Source organism: Salvia hispanica, chromosome 4 (genome assembly GCF_029641045.1).
Source record: "Salvia hispanica isolate PSC_SH4W2 chromosome 4, Shi_PSC_v1, whole genome shotgun sequence".
Taxonomy (NCBI): Eukaryota; Viridiplantae; Streptophyta; class Magnoliopsida; order Lamiales; family Lamiaceae; genus Salvia; species Salvia hispanica.
In genome coordinates, this window is record NC_142695.1 from 38,844,851 (window position 1) to 38,862,418 (window position 17,568).

Consider the following 17,568-nt stretch of genomic DNA (forward strand, 5'->3'; position numbering starts at 1 on the left):
ATAGAAAATTATTTTATAAATCCCTTTTCCAATTGCTCTACTTCCTTCTTCAATTCAAATAAGTAGGGAATCCAGTTGAAGCACAAACACTTTATAACCATGTATGCAAATAAAAGGGAGGAGAAAGTGGTGAGGATGGTATAAGCACAAACACTTTATAACGTGAATCTTCTAAATTGAAGACTCATGAACTTGCCCCGAACTTATTCTTGTAAATAAACCCAATAAATAAACTAGATAAACCAAGAAATGGAACAAGAAAAAAGGATAAAAGGATAGAGGATGGATTAGTGTTATGATTTAGGTGAAGAACAAGAAAGAAATCCCAAAGGCACTTTCACACAAACACCTAATGGCTCCACAAACTAGCAACACAAGAACTAGCAAGCATACCTTTACAATCAACCTTAGTCCGGCAAAAGATCGAATGCAACCCGAAGGAATTTGATAAGTCTTCAAAAGATGAAGAAGGTGAGCTCTCAAATATGGAGAAATTGTCTCTTACAAATATTCAAAAGCTAATGACAAAAACCCTAGACATAGGTATTTATACTAGAGGTTAAAAGTGCAAAACAAAAGAGGAAAAATGATCAAAATTCGAAAATCGCACAAAACGCTCGGGTCGGGCGTTTTTCTTCTCCAGGCCGGGCAAATTCTCTGTGGTCGGGCGTTTTGCTTGTTGGACTGCGCGGCTTTTGTAAAACGACCATAACTTCCTCGTCCGGGCTCCGATTGAGGCGTGTAAGGTACTCACGCGAAGCTATTTTGACGATGAAGACAATGGTGGTCTTAGAAGAGAATTTGGACACCATCTTAATAGGTAAATTCTTATTTGAGTCAGACCTCCGCATCCGGCTTGGCTCCTTGCCATATCTCCACCTTCTTTTCGGACCCCAATCAACCCATAGCCCTCGATGTCGTTGCATCCTATGATTGTGAATATCCGGATTCACATCATCCTCTCCTTCTTTGTGAAAGGATTTGTCCTCAAATCCGGTTCTTCGATTATTCTCTAGGACACCCGGATTCACACCATCCCCTCCTTCTTTTGAAGGATTTGTCCTCAAATCCCGATCAAGTACACCTTGGATAAGGAGCGGTGCAACTTGGCCTTATTCGCATGAGTTCATTACCGGTAAGAAGTTACTCGGTGCCTCCTCAACTCGGGGTTCACATTCCAAACCTTTCAATTTCTGCATTACAAAGTCATTAAAGATGAAAAACAAATCGAAAGAGTTAGTGAAATAAGTGTCGCTCTTCTCACCAAGGGCAAAAAGGATAGGGTGATTTAGAGCCCTCCCATGGGTGATCTTAGAATCTAACAAGCAACCTCTTTTTCTCACATGCTTGTGGTTTTTCTCTCTTAAAAGCTTTGATTCACACTCACCCCCACCACTCTGCTTTTGCATCTCACTTTTTAGCCTTTTCTCACACTCTATATTTTCTTCTCTCTCTTGCTCATTCCTCAAGTACTCATTTACTTTAGCAATCTCATTTGGCTTTGTTTCAATGCTCAATACTTGAAGGGCTTTTAATGGCTCACACTCGTCCTCGGCTTCCACCATGCTAGACACACCATCATTGAAAGTTGGGCGTGCATCTTCCTCATGTAAGGCCATGGACTCTTTTTCATCCTCACATTTCTCTTCATCATCATCGGCAACAAAATTCATCATATGCTTTATACGCTCTTTAACAATGTAGTTAACGTTGTCACACTCACTTTGAATCAAGCTTTTTGAATGAGGGAAATTGGATGACAACCACGACGAAACTTTCGTGTGATAGTTAGGATGAGATCGGTCCACCTTCTTTGGTGGGATGCCTCTTCGGCTTATGTCATCACCATAATTTCGAGGGCTTGAGCTCTTCCTTGATTTACTTGAGACTTCATTCCCCATTAACCACTCATGCACTTTATGATGACCATGATCCCTCATCCTCCGAGAATGAGACTCTCCATGGAACTTTGCTACTCGCTCCCTTCTACTCCCTCTATCAAGTCCATCATCGTGATATCTTGACTTGTAGTCACTCCTATCATGTCTCTCTCGGTCACTAGGTGCTATTGGAATGGTTATGCCTAACTCGATCTCTTATGAGGGATATATTCTTATGGTATGCCGTAAATCCCTCTTGCATAGAATTCATGATGCCCCGCGCATCGCACATCTCCTTCATGATTGAGGAAAACATATCTTTGAGGGTGTCGTTGGATGTGGACGCGATGCCGTCCTCATCCTCCCTTTTAGGCGAATTATGCTTAGAAATCCTCGTACGTGGTGGCATTTTCGGTACCTACAAAGAAGATAAAAAGGACTAGGGACACATCCCTTTTGTTTATAACACAAACAACGCACACACCCAAGAATGGAGACTTTAGTGAGGAGCTCACTTCCCAACCCACAAAGTATGTCCTCAATTCCCCAAACTCACACCCAATGTCTCTCGGAAGGTTTAGAGATTTAGTGGCTAGATACTCTCCCTCACTTGCTCTCGATGATGTAATCCCAAGGGTTGCACAAATAGCACAAACAAGATACACAACTAGGCAAGTGAAAACTAGTCCAAGAAGCCACAAGATTAGTGAAAGTAGGGAGCTAAGCCAATGGGACAAATTAACAAACACTTTGTGTGCATAATTTCACCCAACAACAATAGACCCAACAATTGATGTAATTTCGGCCTACAACTTTCCGACAATCAAATTGACATACCCAAGAACACATATCAATTTATAGCTAAAGCCCACGGATAGGATTTGAGATCTCTCTTTTTTTTTGACAAATTTCTAACAATTTTCACCCTTTGAGGAATTTATCTTTTTTTTTTTTCTTTTTTTTTTCGCTTACAAGAACAAGAACCAATGGCTCTTGATACCAAATAATGTGAATCTTATAGATTGAAGACTCATGAACTTGCCCCGAACTTATTCTTGTAAATAAACCCAACAAATAAACTAGATAAACCAAGAAATGGAACAAGAAAAAAGGATAAAAGGATAGAGGATGGATTAGTGTTATGATTTAGGTGAAGAACAAGAAAGAAATCCCAAAGGCACTTTCACACAAACACCTAATGGCTCCACAAACTAGCAACACAAGAACTAGCAAGCATACCTTTACAATCAACCTTAACCCGACAAAAGATCGAATGTAACCCGAAGGAATTTGATAAGTCTTCAAAAGATGAAGAAGGTGAGCTCTCAAATATGGAGAAATTGTCTCTTACAAATATTCAAAAGCTAATGACAAAAACCCTAGACATGGGTATTTATACTAGAGGTTAAAAGTGCAAAACAAAAGAAGAAAAATGAGCAAAATTCGAAAATCGCACAAAACGCCCGGGTCGGGCGTTTTTCTTCTCCAGGCCGGGCAAATTCTCTGTGGTCGGGCGTTTTGCTTGTTGGACTGCGCGGCTTTTGTAAAACGACCATAACTTCCTCGTCCGGACTCCGATTGAGGCGTGTAAGGTACTCACGCGAAGCTATTTTGACGATGAAGACAATGGTGGTCTTAGAAGAGAATTTGGACACCATCTTAATAGGCAAATTCTGATTTGAGTCAGACCTCCGCATTCGGCTTGGCTCCTTGCCATATCTCCACCTTCTTTTCGGACCCCAATCAACCCATAGCCCTCGATGTCGTTACATCCTATGATTGTGAATATCCGGATTCACATCACTTAGATTTTGCAGGCCCGCTAACTGAATACTTCCACACGATAGAAAATTATTTTGTAAATCCCTTTTCCAATTACTCTACTTCCTTCTTCAATTCAAATAAGTAGGGAATCCAGTTGAAGCACAAACACTTTATAACCATGTATGCAAATAAGAGGGAGGAGAAAGTGGTGAGGATGGTATAAGCACATACTTTTTGTTATTTGGACATTAACCACCTTTCTTAACAAATATTGATATTCTGGACATCATTTTAAAATTCAGCTATATAACTGCTCAAATTCAACTGTCTGTGATATTACTATATATAGTGTTTGAAAACCATAAATTAGTATATCTTTGATATCATTATTATGTATTTATGTTATCCATACACAAACAATGTTGCTAATGAGTTGAAAAGATTGCTCAAATAATCGCTCTTCTGGTAAAGGAAAGTACCATTGCTTGCTATTTTTATGAAAAGAGATGACAAGTTAACTCAACCACTTGTTTATCCAGATTGAACATAATAAATGAAAACGACATGATTGAAACATCTAAATTTCACAATATTTGAAAATTTCAAAAATCTATTCAATATTGTCAGTAGACAGGTTTAAGTAAGTCACAGACTCTGAAAAAGGTACAATTATGTGTTTCTTTTAATTATCTAATTCATTTTATTAGTTTCATTTCATCAAAATAATTACTAGTATTTATACAAAGTTGAAATTAACTTAAAACGATTAAATTGTGAAGTTTGGCAATTCTATTTATTTTGACTAATATTAATGCCAGCAAACTCAACTTAATTAGACTACAAAATTAATTATAGTCTAAAATATCGAGTCTGATAATCTGATTGGCAAGGTTATTTTAAAACCCAAAAATTTAGAATTGTAACTGACAATATACATAACCTAAAAAATTAATACTCCCTCCGTCCCCCATTAAGAGTCACATTTTTCTATTTCGGTCTGTCCCTAATTAAGAGTCACACTTTATTTTTACTATAAATAGTAAGTAACTCTCACGTTCCACTAACTCAATTCACTCACATTTTATTATAAAACCAATATAAAAAATTGGGTCCCACGTTCCACTAACTTTTTCAACTAACTTTTCTTTACATTTCTTGAAATCCGTGCCCGGTCAAAGAGTGACTCCTAATAGAGAACGGAGGGAGTATATCACAAATGACTTGTAATTGATAGTCCAATAACCCACACGAAATACTTAAATTCGAATGGATTAACCCGATTGATATTAGGATATTCCTAATAGTTATTTTCTCTCACTCTATTTTCGGTTTCTATAAATGTAGATACATATTACTATGTCGAAGTAAGTTTATGATTATATGTGGAGCCCCCAGCTACATCAAATCAACATCGATAAATACCATAATCCTGTCGTCCATTTCATCAAAAATCCACCATCGATCACTTCTTTATATTTATACTACTAATACTATAACTTTTTATGATTTAATCACAATTACATAGTAGTATTAAATAAATACACACATTATAGTCGATCGGCTTTACAAAAAGTGGATTCTTCATCTAAGAATGAGACTTTGTGGGGGCAAAAAGAAAAGCAAAAGCTACAACACACAGTTCAGATTCCCACTTTAGACAACAGAGCACTCATTCCACCTCAAAACTTCTCTAACAATTAATCCCCACTCCCAAAACACAAAACTTGTACCAGATCATAGTAGATTCGATATTTTACCGATCCACATATCAACGTTTTTCGAACTCTTGTGTCATTAAAAATAACTCAAAAATTATGAATTTTGGTTTGCATTAATTAATTAATTAATTAATTATAGAGTGTAAACTATGACAAAGCAAGGAAGGATTGCCTTGGGGCTAAAGACCAACAGATCGTCGTCCCCGGGGCCCACAAGGGAATCGAATGCGTGATCCTTGTGGGCGTCGGATAGGGTAGAACCGACCCGACCCGCGATGACCCGGCAGACCAGCATAGCCCGCTTGACGTGCATGAAGCTGAACTCCTCCTCCACGTCTTCCGGCACGGCGGCGTGAGCCTTCCAGGCGGTGGGAAGCGTGTGGATTCCGCTCAGCTTCTTCGAGAAGCCGTACCTGATGATCGCGCAGGCGCTGCAGAACTGGTGGGTGCAGATGGCCGAATCGAGGCTGCATAGGAAAGTGGTGCAGTAGAATCTGAGCAGCTCGTTGCCGTCGGCCACGCACCTGGAGCTCTTGGTTCCGTCGGATTTGACGCGGTCGCGGTGGTCCTCGAAGCGGGCGAGGACTCGGGGGGTGTTGTGGATCTTGAGGATGCGGTGGATGGCGGGGGGCTTGTGGGGCCAGCCGGTGGTGAAGATGATGCGGATGATGTTGTCGCCGTCGGGGAGGTCGGAGACGCCGTGTGTGGAGGACTGGTGGTGGTGGAGGGAGGCCGGGGTTTGGAAGAGCTCGCCGCAGACGGTGCATGGGTGGATGTCGGCGGGGGCCACGGCGTGGGTGTGGTGGGGTGGTCTTGTGTTGATGGGGGCGATGAGGGGCGGGTTGAGGCGGAGGGAGCGGGTGGAGGAGGAGGGGGAGGGGATGGAGGGCGGGGGCGGGGGAATGCGGGTGGCGGAGGAGGGGGTGAAGAGGCGTTTGAGGTAGGAGAAGAGGGTGGGTTTGGGATTGGGATTGGGAGGGGAGCGTTTTTTGTGGAGGAGAGAGGAGGGGGAGTGGTGGTGGCGGAGGGAAGAGAAGGTGAAGCAGCCAAAGTGGAAGAAGAGGAGGAAGAGATTGGAGAAGAGGGAGCGGATGATGGTAGGCATCATCGTAGCTCTATGTGGATTAGTGTTGGCATCAAATATGGAATGAAGAGTGAAGGTATATGGAGATATTAAAGTGGTAGTACAATTATACAGATACTATATGTTTAATGGAGTAGGGACATAGAACAATGGTAGGTGGCTCAATGCCTATTTCCTTCAACAACATTTACATCATACTAGTATGAAAAGTGTACATGAGGATCAGTTCTTGCACGAATCATTTCTCTTATATAGTACTCTACTAATATTGCTAATTTGGATATAGAAATGTTTTTCAATAGATGTTTATTAGAATCTACTTATATAATGATAAATTTATTAATTTACTATAAATTATTTAAAATTATAAAATTAATAGTGGAAGATAAATGATATAGCAAAGAGTTGGAATTGGAACACACTAATTGCTAACAAACTAGAATTGAGAATTGTTCTTTTATAAAATTAGTGGGTGGCGATTTAGAATTCTTAATTGAACAAAATTTGTGTGTGCGCGCGCTGCCATTAACTGACATTAAGTATAGGAATTAGATTTTAATTAAAATTATTGTTCTAATTAAGATAATTAATTAATAAAAGCATATTTTTTGGCGCGCTGCTAATGTAGTATGAAATCATGGTTGTCGCCTGTTGGTGTAGGGGTGATATGTGATAAAAGAAATGAAATTACACCAATTTGGAAATGGGATTAATTTACTGAATTAGTGGCATTTCATGGTAATAACATGTACGTATTTTAATGGAGTACTACTATTTTTTTTATCATCCATATATATTCTTCATTACTGTAGGGATCAGATCACTCAGAATTCACTAATTACCGGAACCTCTTTGTATTAGGTCAATACTGAGATGGCTAATCTCAGTAAGAACAAGCCAGTACAAAGATACTGATCAAGATTACAAGTAATCTACAAGACTAACTAACTATCTATTACATATTGTAAGCCCTAATTGTAACCCTAGTTGATTCTAGATTCTTGACCAATCTGGAATCGAAGCTCTTGCCAATACGAACCTGCACACTTAAGATAGAGCGGTTAGAACAACAACACAAGATCCTCTCGGATCTAAGTAACAACAATAGACAGCAGTAACCAAGAAAGAACATTAGGAATATGGCCCAGGTCACAACAGTGACTACACTAGGCCAAGGACCTCCCCACACGCTTCTACCACAAGTCACAAGATGGGAAACCGTCGAATGCTAGATCAGAAACCCTAGCCACACCGTCTGCCACTGAACGTCTATGCTACTCACAACCACCAGAAAAACCACAGAACTCACAAGATCTTCACTAATTCTCACTTCTTCAACACCAAACTTCGTCAGATTCAAACCCTAGGTTAAAATCGAACGAACACTCTGAAGGAAACCGAGAGAGTCTCCAAACTCAAGATCTAAACCGATAGATCCTACTAAAACAAGGATTAATCGATGGAAACCAAAGATCTGAGGAGTTCACCGGCGAAAATCGTCTGAGAAGAAGAGAGAGAACGAAGAGAGAAGGCAGAGAGAGTTCTAGAGTGAGAGAGAGATAAGCGTCTAGCGTGAATTAGGTAAGTGAAGAGTCAGCCTCTCACAACACAGCACGAGATCAACGGTCTCTATTCAGAATCCGGGTGAGGGCTCCACGTGGCAGCAATCGGCGAGGTCTAGGTAAGTAATGAGTCACGCCAGATGGGCTTCTCATACACAAACATTTGGACTGGTGCATTTAATCAATTGGGGCCAGCCCAAACATTAAATACAAGGGCTCAAACTGAAATAGACCATAATATTTAACAATTACATTTTGTCATTTTGATGCTCAGCCACCCTTTCCCCTTAATCTTGATATACTAAGATGAACTAACCAGATAAATATATTCTTCCATGCTAGAAATTCATTTTAAAATCCTTTAATCAGATTATTTGTTAATTAAAATAAAAAAGAAGTAAATGAGAAGCATAAACAGTGAATGGGTACATAATATAATAGCTAGTGGGTCATCAGCTTATCAAATTTATTTACTTTTTCATTTTTCTTAATAAAACTATCATCATTTATATAGAGGATAATGATGGCAATAAGAGGCACACATGCTTGTAACCAGTCCTACTTTCCAACTATGCATATATATTAAATTGGCAGTATAATTTCATTGCAATTGAAGGAACAGTAGTAATAATGATAATAATAATAATAATAAAGTGAATGAGGATTATGGGCATGTCATGTGATTGATTTTACTCGTGGGGTTGTCCAATCGTCATAGTTTATTCACAAAACAGAATAAAAACAAACAAATAGACAAACTCTTGAATGAAATACTGTCTACTCTCATTAATCAAAATTTGTAACATATGATGCCTTTATTAAAGTGAAAATTGCAGCTTTGGGTCCGTCATGTACGATAATTAACTTTGATAGTACTTTTAACTTTGATAGTAATTCTATAACAAATGTTAAATTTTTTTTAGTTTGTTGTACAATAGAGGTTATATTTTATACTTTTAGAAAAAGTTATCTCTCAAATTAATATAGATATACTCTATTTTTTTTTCCACTTGACACACGAAATAATACTATCTACTAAATCTCGTACTATTACCCAAATGTGACATCTATTATGGGATGAATGGAGTAATATTCTTTTATCAGAGTGCGCAAGACAACAACTATACGAGTATATATACTCTCTTTGTCGTCATTAAAATTATTTAATTTCTTTTAAATTGATTTAAACACAAACATATTTTTATGCCATTCAAAAGCTTTTATTGATTTGAATTTTTTTTTTTTTACTTTGTAATAAGTATCTGAAAATGATATTTGCATCTTTTAACTATTTAAACTTAAAACAATCACATTTCAGAAATCTTTACTGAGAATCGCCTTGGGAAAATCTCCTAAAATGAGGAGTATTAAGTATTAAATCTGGCCTGAACTAAAACGCCATTGAGTTTTGAGAAAGTCCAATAAAGTGACAACGTTGGTAGAGTGTTGGAAAATATAGGATTGCATATAATGTGGATGTGGGGAATGATGGTGTCCTTGAATCATTATTGGTAATGATGATGTTTTAATCTTAAGATCTTATGTATGACCAACTCACCAACTATTCATCACTTTCACTGCAACAATTAATAAATGCTAAGCATAAAGATGGTGCAACTCTCTGATTTAAGTTCATTTGTTTGTTATAATGGGAAACTATATTGCCAAAATGCAATGCGAGCTGTCTGTTAACTTTTTGCTTTTGAATCCAAAGATGACTTAATACTTCTCTTCCTGCATTTTTATTCTTTTGGTGGTTGTGATAAAACATCAATAGATTCGTTATAACATGATCAACCAATAAGTTGAATCCAAAAATGAGCTTCCTATTGCGAGTGAACAACATACAAATGATAAGCAAGGGAGTTGAGATAGCATCCATAAGCTGAAAATTGAGTTTTCCATTTTCTTCCTAACAGAGTAGAAATCTTCAGTCTTTCACTTCTACATCCGAGGATGGATTCTCAAGGTCACTCCCACCGTCTGAATCCTCGTTTCCCCCGGGTGACAAGGGTGCCTCTTCACTAACATTATACTTCACAAACTTCACCTTCTTTCTCTTCTTACCGTCTTTCGTCTTCCGTTTTCTTCCTCCTTGCTCAGACAACCCCATCGAATGGGCAGCAGAAGTAAACGCAGCATTCATTCTTCCGCCCATATCTTCATCATCCTCGCTTCCACATTCTTCTCGGCCCTTGTAGTCCATATAGAAGAGCAAATCAGAATCAGGCTTCCTCCCTTCTTCCATGTCTGCAAGCTGCTCCGAGAGCTCCTTAGAGTGAAAAGCACTACGGAATTTTGACATATCATCATCGAATATTTTTATTCCTTTGTTCTCTATGTTCAACATCCATCCTGAATATCAACAAACTCAGTTTCAATATTACAAGCTTCTTTCTTCATTTAAATGAAAGATCAATGAAAATGTAACTACTTACTTAGAAATGCCCGTGGTGATGTTCCTGTTGGTTCGCTAGTGCTGAAGCCGCTGCCAAGCTCATTCCTGATCCATTTCATTATTAAGCTAGGCAAACTAGAATTGGTGAATGCATCCAGATAGACGATTGTTTTCGTCTGGTCTCCTTGTTCCCTGCAACATAGCAGCAACACATCCATGTAAAGCTTATACAGCGAAAAGACTTGTTTGGCAATAATATAGTACATCAGGAACCCGGACCTAAATGACTCAATTGCTTCGTGACTGGCAATCAATTTGGTAACCATGACACGTTTGGCATGCTTTGCTGGCAGTTTACCTAAGCTTTCCAGATTGAGAAAAGAATACTCCACCAGCAAAAGAGCATCAAACAGAACTTTCTTCAAATCATCCTGACGTTCAAGGTTCTGCGTGAATTTAACAAAATAGTTAATGGAGCGAGAGGCAAGACGAAACAATAGACAAAGAATAAACCAACTGACCACGAGGGAGCTTATTGGCAAAACTGGTTCCAAAAGCATTCTTAGAAGAGTCCCTGCAGCACAGAACAAAGAAGACAGAGACTATCAACTTAACACGTCATAGAAAAAGATTTAGGAAATACTCCATATTATCACAGTAGTTAGAAAACAAAATACAGAATAAAAGGATTTCAAGGTAATAAAACATCTAAAAAATTAAAAATATCCCTACTATAAATACAACAACGAAAGATAACAATATTATACATAAGCACTAGCTAGTAAATATATCACAAACATACTAACACACTAGTATATCGTTTGGTTTCTATACAGTATACAATTATTCAGCTATTCTTGTAATTTTTGTCTTGGTCCATCTATACAAATATTTGGACATTTGGACAGCAAGCGAAAAGTTCAGCCCCTTATCAAGCAATCAAATAGGCAAAAAACATGAAGTAAGAAATAAGATTATCATCAAAGTAAGAAATAAAATAGCAAAGCATGACACCAAGTTATCATCATCAAACATTCAGTTAGTGTCCCAGGGGCCAGGGTATAGGCAAAATGCAAATGTAAAGGACCATAGATTTCTAGCATAAATGATTATCATACAAACTATCATAATGGCCATAGAAATAGAAACGATGGCAGTCCACAAGCAGAAGCAAGATATGAATACAAAATGAAGCAGACATCAAGTTCATACTCTATCAAATTAAACCCCTTTTTAAACAAATGTAGCTGAATAACATTAAACCTGAAGTTGTTTATAACTCTATCAAATGAAACCCCCTTTGAAACGAATATGGCTGAATAACATTAAACTTGAAGAGAACAAAACATATTTAACTTAGATATAAACCATGTAGATTGCACAATCAAGTAATTCCAATGCCAAAATGATAATGCTAACCATATAAATATGAGCTGTGCAATCCAGTAACAGAGCCAACAATCCAATATCTGAGATCACTTTGCACCTTCTCCCCAAAACCCTCTTCTCGAATTTTCCAGCACAAGTCCAAGAGGAAAGCCTCGGCAACCACAAAACCTGCAAGATCAATCATCTCGCATCCTTCAACACTAACCATATTCGCAATTTCATCACTCAAGAGTGGAAAAAACACCCTCAAAGACTCTGCATTCATAGCCTGGTCACCATTACCCACCAACCAAACACTAATCAAATCACCAAGCGGCCTATTCAAGCTCTCCAACTCATCAAAGTTTTGATCAAACCCATTACAGCAGACATTTATATACCCTAAAACGGAGTCCACCAAACTTTTGATTTCTCCCCTTAGTTTCCTCTCTTTCTTGGATCCCAACTGAAAGCCCTTCAAATCAAGAATGAACTTATGCAAATTGTATATAGCCGGCGCAATTAAAGCTATGCACTTTATCGAATTGCAAGACGCGGAGCAAGAAACTATAAGCTGAAACAAGTCTCCAATTTCTGAAAGACGACTAAAAGGTTCGGTTTTTTGCGAGCTAAAACTCAGCGCTGCATAAACCCAGATGCTTTCCAGAGGCGGCTCGGGTTTCGACTGCACAAATTGTTGAAACTCGGTTACAAAATTAGCGGAATTCTGGAAATTGGACTTTCTTAAAGAGGTTAACAGAGTTTCGATTGACTGGTTTAGGGAAATGTCGTAGTTTTTTCCTATGAAACGGATGAGATTGTCAGATTGGGCTGCAGTTGGGGTTGACGCCATGGTTGAGGTTGAGGTTGAGGAGAAGGAGAAATGCTTAAACCCTTTTTGAATTTCGTCTACAGAAATTAGGGTTTAGGAAGATGGGCGGAGATCTTCTGCATCACAGTCTACTTTTGAGAAAAAAATGTGGAACACGTGGTGGTACACGTGGCTCCGATTAACCAATCAAAAACCGCGTAACACGTAACTCACTTCAGCAAACTAACGACGTCGTATAGCACATTAATGAAGGAAACAAATAAAGCTGCAATTTTGAACTCATAACCAGAACTGTTGGGCGAAACAATGACGAAATCCATGAATTCATCACTTTTGCTGGCGCTATATTCATTAATGATAGTATGCTCACTGACTCCATTATCGCACGGTGCCAAGAAGCCTGTAGGAATTGCCAGAAAAGAAGACATTCCATACATAAAATGTCAAGTATGTGAGAAGCTGGCATCTCAAATTTACCACCAAGTTGAAGCCAAAAGATCCGAGGTTTCCCCTAAAAAGGTGATTTCATTATCTCGCCTTCTTTTATAATTCTTCAACAACTTTTTTCTGTTTCATTTTGGCGATCGACAGAACAATTTTTTGTTGTGTTTTACTTTTTCATTGCTTTCTTTACCCCTCAACTGCTTAATTTGAAAAGTATTAATTTTGAGTAACTTGGTTGATACTTGATTAGAGATCCATGCTGTCTGTTTTCAGTTTATGTGCAATCGAATTACTGTATTTTTATGTACTCCTTCATTTAAACAATTGTGATGGTAATATGCAAAATTTGGATGCAGTTATCAGAATATGAAATTATAGAAATCGCGGAGAATGTTTGCAATCTGAAGAAGCGGGAAGCTGATTGGATACTTAAAATTGATATAGTGGAGAAAGGGGATAAACTCGAGGTAAAAGAATGTACATTTGAGATGTTTATTACTAAATCGTTTGATGCGAATTTGCTTACAATTGTTCTTATTCAGCTTGTCGAGCAAGACTCCGAAGGGCAATGTAATTCAGAATGCAAAACAATAGAGCGAGCTTGTCAAGAGGTGAGATTGAGCCGAATCGATATCTGTTTTAGAACTCTGTTGTCAAGAGTTAAGCTTTGTCATATCATATAGGATTTCTCTCACTTGGCTGCTGAATGGAAGCAAATACTTGGATCATAGTCTCCCTAATTGTACGCTTATTACCTGAAGTGTATATGCATTTTCCATGTGTTATTGGTTCAGTATTAGGGGTTTTCTCATTTAGCATAGACATCATATACTCCCTCTGTCCCATTAGAAATAAAACGTTTTCCTTTTTGGATTGTCCCAATAAAAATGAAACCTTTCCTAAATGGAAACAACTCTATCTATACTTTTTCTTCTCTCTTACTTTACTCTCTCTTCATTAACTCACAAAACAACATTGCATAAAATCCTGTGCCGGAAACCAAATGTTGCATATTTATTGGGACGGAGGGAGTATAACGGAAGGGCAGGATGATCCATATTTCGTTTGGGAAAAAGTAGGCGAAGCCATCTCTTATTGAACTTCTAAGCTACTTGAACGGTGCCGGGTTCCATCTAGGGGTTCTTCTAAGAGTCTTGTAATATGGTTTGCTCTTGTATGATGTATATATAGAAATTCACAACTATTAACAAATATAGATAGATCAAGGCATGTAAAGTTTATTGTTTCATAGCTGCAATGGTATTTCCCTTATAATATTTCTTTGACTTACTTGTTTTGGCAACACCGCAATAGTAAAATTTTCACTCTTAAGTACCGTAACAACCTAAACATTCTTCATTCTGGGGTCTTGCAGGTTTTGGGCTATTCAGATACGGATGCTGCAGAACACTTGTACAAGAAGAAGCCCCAGCTTAATGCTTTTGTAAATTTTGTTTGTAAGGACCTGACAGGTGCCTGCAAATCGAAGCCACCACCAGTACCTAAGGTAGTTTTACGAAAACTCCCTAGTTTTATCTATAGTATTTGACACCTCAGTAATCGGTGCTTGCTTGATCACTCGCCTTCATCATAAGCTGTTGTTCAGTAATTTGTAAAACCTGACAACCCTTATGTTCTAGTTATGAATCCGATTTTCTGAATGTAAATGATACTTGATATTTATAATTCAGAGGTGGATGATAGATTAGTTGATCTTATATGACAACTTTAAATCTTCGTTGTGCAACCTTACTTATCCTTCTTATGTCTCCCAAAGATAGAGTTATCTCCATGATAGTTTTTCATTAAGGTTTCTCATAGTTCTTCCCATCTCAACTTTAAATCCTCATTATGCACATTGTGGACAGCTTCCTTCCAAGTGTTTATTGGTTCAAAATATTGTTCTAGGCTTATCTGTAGGACTTGCCCAAGCTAAGATCCCAAGATACTTTGTACCCAATTGCTACTTTGCTCCCTTTGTCCTGGACATTATTAAAGGTGTCTCCTTTTCTCAATATGGATATCATAGAAACACCCTATTCTGGAACACTGGTGTGGAGTGAATTATACATGTTTGAATCCACATTGAAAGGACTATTTGTTTAACACATAATACCCTTTAACAATTGAGAATCTCTTTGGTGAAAAAAGAAAATTTTGATTTAAGTTGTAAAACATGTGACATATACTTTAGTGATTACTGTGTCTTTCATAGAACAAATGGCAGCTACTTGTCTGCCACATTCTTATTGAGTGTAGTATGCTCTCACAATCTCATGTTAGTTTCTTTGCTGCTCAGGATAGGGCTCCTGGAGAGCCTTTTGTTGCCAAGTCAGAGAAAGAGGCCGAAATGGAGAGGCTGATGAAATCAATGGAGGTAATAAAGGAGCAAAATGATCATGGTTGCTAAGACTTAATTTAACCGTCAAACTTCATACTATCTTTTACTTGCTTCAGGGTATGCCAGGAGCACCGGGAATGAAGATGTACTCACGGGAAGACTTGATGAATCAAAAGTTTGGTGCTGAAGGTGGAGACGAGGACGAGGATGAGGATGCAGAAGAGTTCCCTTCAAACTTGGTAGGACAAAGATCCATTGCTTGTTCACTAAACTTTCAAACCAGCTTATAATAAAGTTTATACTGAATTCTTGATGCAGGGGAAAGCATTGAGACAAAAGCCGGAGAAAGAGACTGACTGGAAGGAAATGATTATAAAAGGAATCCTCAATGCTGGAGAGAAACTGAAGGAACATACAGATCGTGTCTCATTTAAATTAAGACGGTGGTGGCGGAGCAAGAAAACAGAGTGGAAGAAGAGCTCGCAGTCTAGCAAAGCAGAGCTGTAGAAATCGAAAGCCATGGAGCAACAACAAGCCGGTTCTGCTAGTTCTTTTTCCGTCTTCCTTCATATTTTCCGTGTAAGGTGCATACAACAATTTTGTAATTTTACCAGCAATGTGCATAAACTCCTGATTTGGTTAGCGCCCCATTAACACACAGTTGTTGTCTTTGATTTTGAAGATTCTATTAATATGAGTAGCATAAGATTATGTTTTGAATGCATATTTATATATGATGAGCCAGGCAGTTAAGCAGGATTAAATTCCCCGGAAAAGAAATGATTACTCAAAGTTATGCTTTAACTTGCTTAATAGTAAAGGGGGTAAAGTGTTGATTACTTGATTATGTGCTATCATTTGGAATGCTTAAAAAATTGCCATATCGGTTATGCTTTAAATGGGAGAAATGACGGCAATTATTGGAGGGAAATAAATATATTTGTGATCTTTTTAGGTCTAGAGGCAAAATAGGAAAATAAGAATCTAGTATGATATACTAGTAGTATATTTTATTTTTTGAAAATATTATAGTATTTTTTTTATTTTATTATATTTAGAAATTTTAAAAACGCAAACCACTTTTATAGGGATTAACTTTAAAGTTCAGCCTTCAGGGGATTTGATTTCATTCCTAAACCGGATTGACTTTCATATTTAGCCGAAGAAAACTCAATTACTCTAATTGGCCCGAACCAAACACACTTTCAAATTTATATGTGTATATGTAAGAAATATATAATCGTGCGAATTGATCAAGTCTGAAAACAACTAAATTCTAAGGGTGTGTTTGGGAACATGGAATTGGAGGTGTAGAATTGGAATTGGAACCTTCAATTCCAAATCCAATGTTTGGCACCACAAAAATGTTTGGATTTGGAATTGAATTGCAATTCCAAATCTTCCAATTTCACAATTCTAATTCCATGAAATCACAAAAGAATTCTAATTCCAATTCCATAAATTCCATGTAAAAACGGGTTGGAATTAAAAAAAACGCGGACCCTAAACCGGGTCAAAATAGAAACGGGTCATATAAAAACTGAAATACGCAGCACTTTTTCGTTTCTCCCTCCTCGCGTCTTTTTCCTCTCTCCGGCTCTTCGCGTGCCCTAGCTCTTTCTCTCTGCAATTGCGCCGTGCCGTGCCCTAGCCGCTTCATCTGTGTGATCGATTGATGGATAATCAGGTGAAGAATCAAATTCCTTATCATCAATTTGATTAGTTTTGTTTCTGCAGATTAGTTAATGCAACATGTGTCATGTGTATAAGATATGATGTGTAGAAAGTTGAGTGTTTGTTTCTTTAGGTGTTATTGTAGAGAAGTGTATCATTCTAGTGGAATGCTAAGTAACCTGAGCTCTAGCTGGACATCTAAACCTCCTTTGGCTATTAAATACCTGTTGGATCCCAGTTCAATCGAGCAGTCAGGTGATTCCAAGAGTCTTTGCTCCACATTGGAACGGCTCTTGGCGTGGGAGAAGAAACTGTATCAAGAAGTGAAGGTATGGATCTAGAATTTTCAACTTTATTATTTTAGTTCTCTTACATGGCCATAGTTGATAATTGTGAGTAAAGATGTGTTTTTTCTTGGAGTCATTTCGCGATCGAAACTGTTTTTGAAGATGAGGGCACATTGCATATGCTTGTGAGTTGGGTGTTGGTTGCACCTTTCTGTT

The 17,568-nt window shown here is 38.0% G+C and overlaps 3 protein-coding genes across 3 annotated transcripts; 1 reads left to right on the forward strand and 2 right to left on the reverse strand.

The window, feature by feature from the left end:
• Nucleotides 1–5,083: 5,083 nt before the first annotated feature.
• On the reverse strand, nucleotides 5,084–6,619 carry LOC148928609 (uncharacterized). Its single transcript, XM_089070138.1, has one exon. It carries the CDS (start codon nucleotides 6,468–6,470, stop codon nucleotides 5,496–5,498), a length of 975 nt encoding a protein of 324 aa, XP_088926264.1. The 5' UTR covers nucleotides 6,471–6,619; the 3' UTR covers nucleotides 5,084–5,495.
• Nucleotides 6,620–9,813: 3,194 nt separating this feature from the next.
• Nucleotides 9,814–12,706, reverse strand: LOC148928610 (uncharacterized). Its single transcript, XM_089057237.1, has 5 exons — nucleotides 11,826–12,706; nucleotides 10,928–10,980; nucleotides 10,686–10,852; nucleotides 10,447–10,598; nucleotides 9,814–10,363 (listed from the first exon to the last, which is right to left on the reverse strand). Exons 1-5 carry the CDS (start codon nucleotides 12,625–12,627, stop codon nucleotides 9,939–9,941), a joined length of 1,599 nt encoding a protein of 532 aa, XP_088913363.1. The 5' UTR covers nucleotides 12,628–12,706; the 3' UTR covers nucleotides 9,814–9,938.
• A 177-nt stretch (nucleotides 12,707–12,883) lies between these two features.
• Nucleotides 12,884–16,115, forward strand: LOC148928611 (nucleophosmin). Its single transcript, XM_089057238.1, has 7 exons — nucleotides 12,884–13,125; nucleotides 13,407–13,517; nucleotides 13,593–13,661; nucleotides 14,426–14,557; nucleotides 15,350–15,427; nucleotides 15,508–15,630; nucleotides 15,710–16,115. The coding sequence occupies exons 1-7, from the start codon at nucleotides 12,913–12,915 to the stop codon at nucleotides 15,896–15,898; spliced, it is 915 nt and encodes a 304-aa protein (XP_088913364.1). The 5' UTR covers nucleotides 12,884–12,912; the 3' UTR covers nucleotides 15,899–16,115.
• The last annotated feature ends 1,453 nt before the right edge of the window (nucleotides 16,116–17,568 follow it).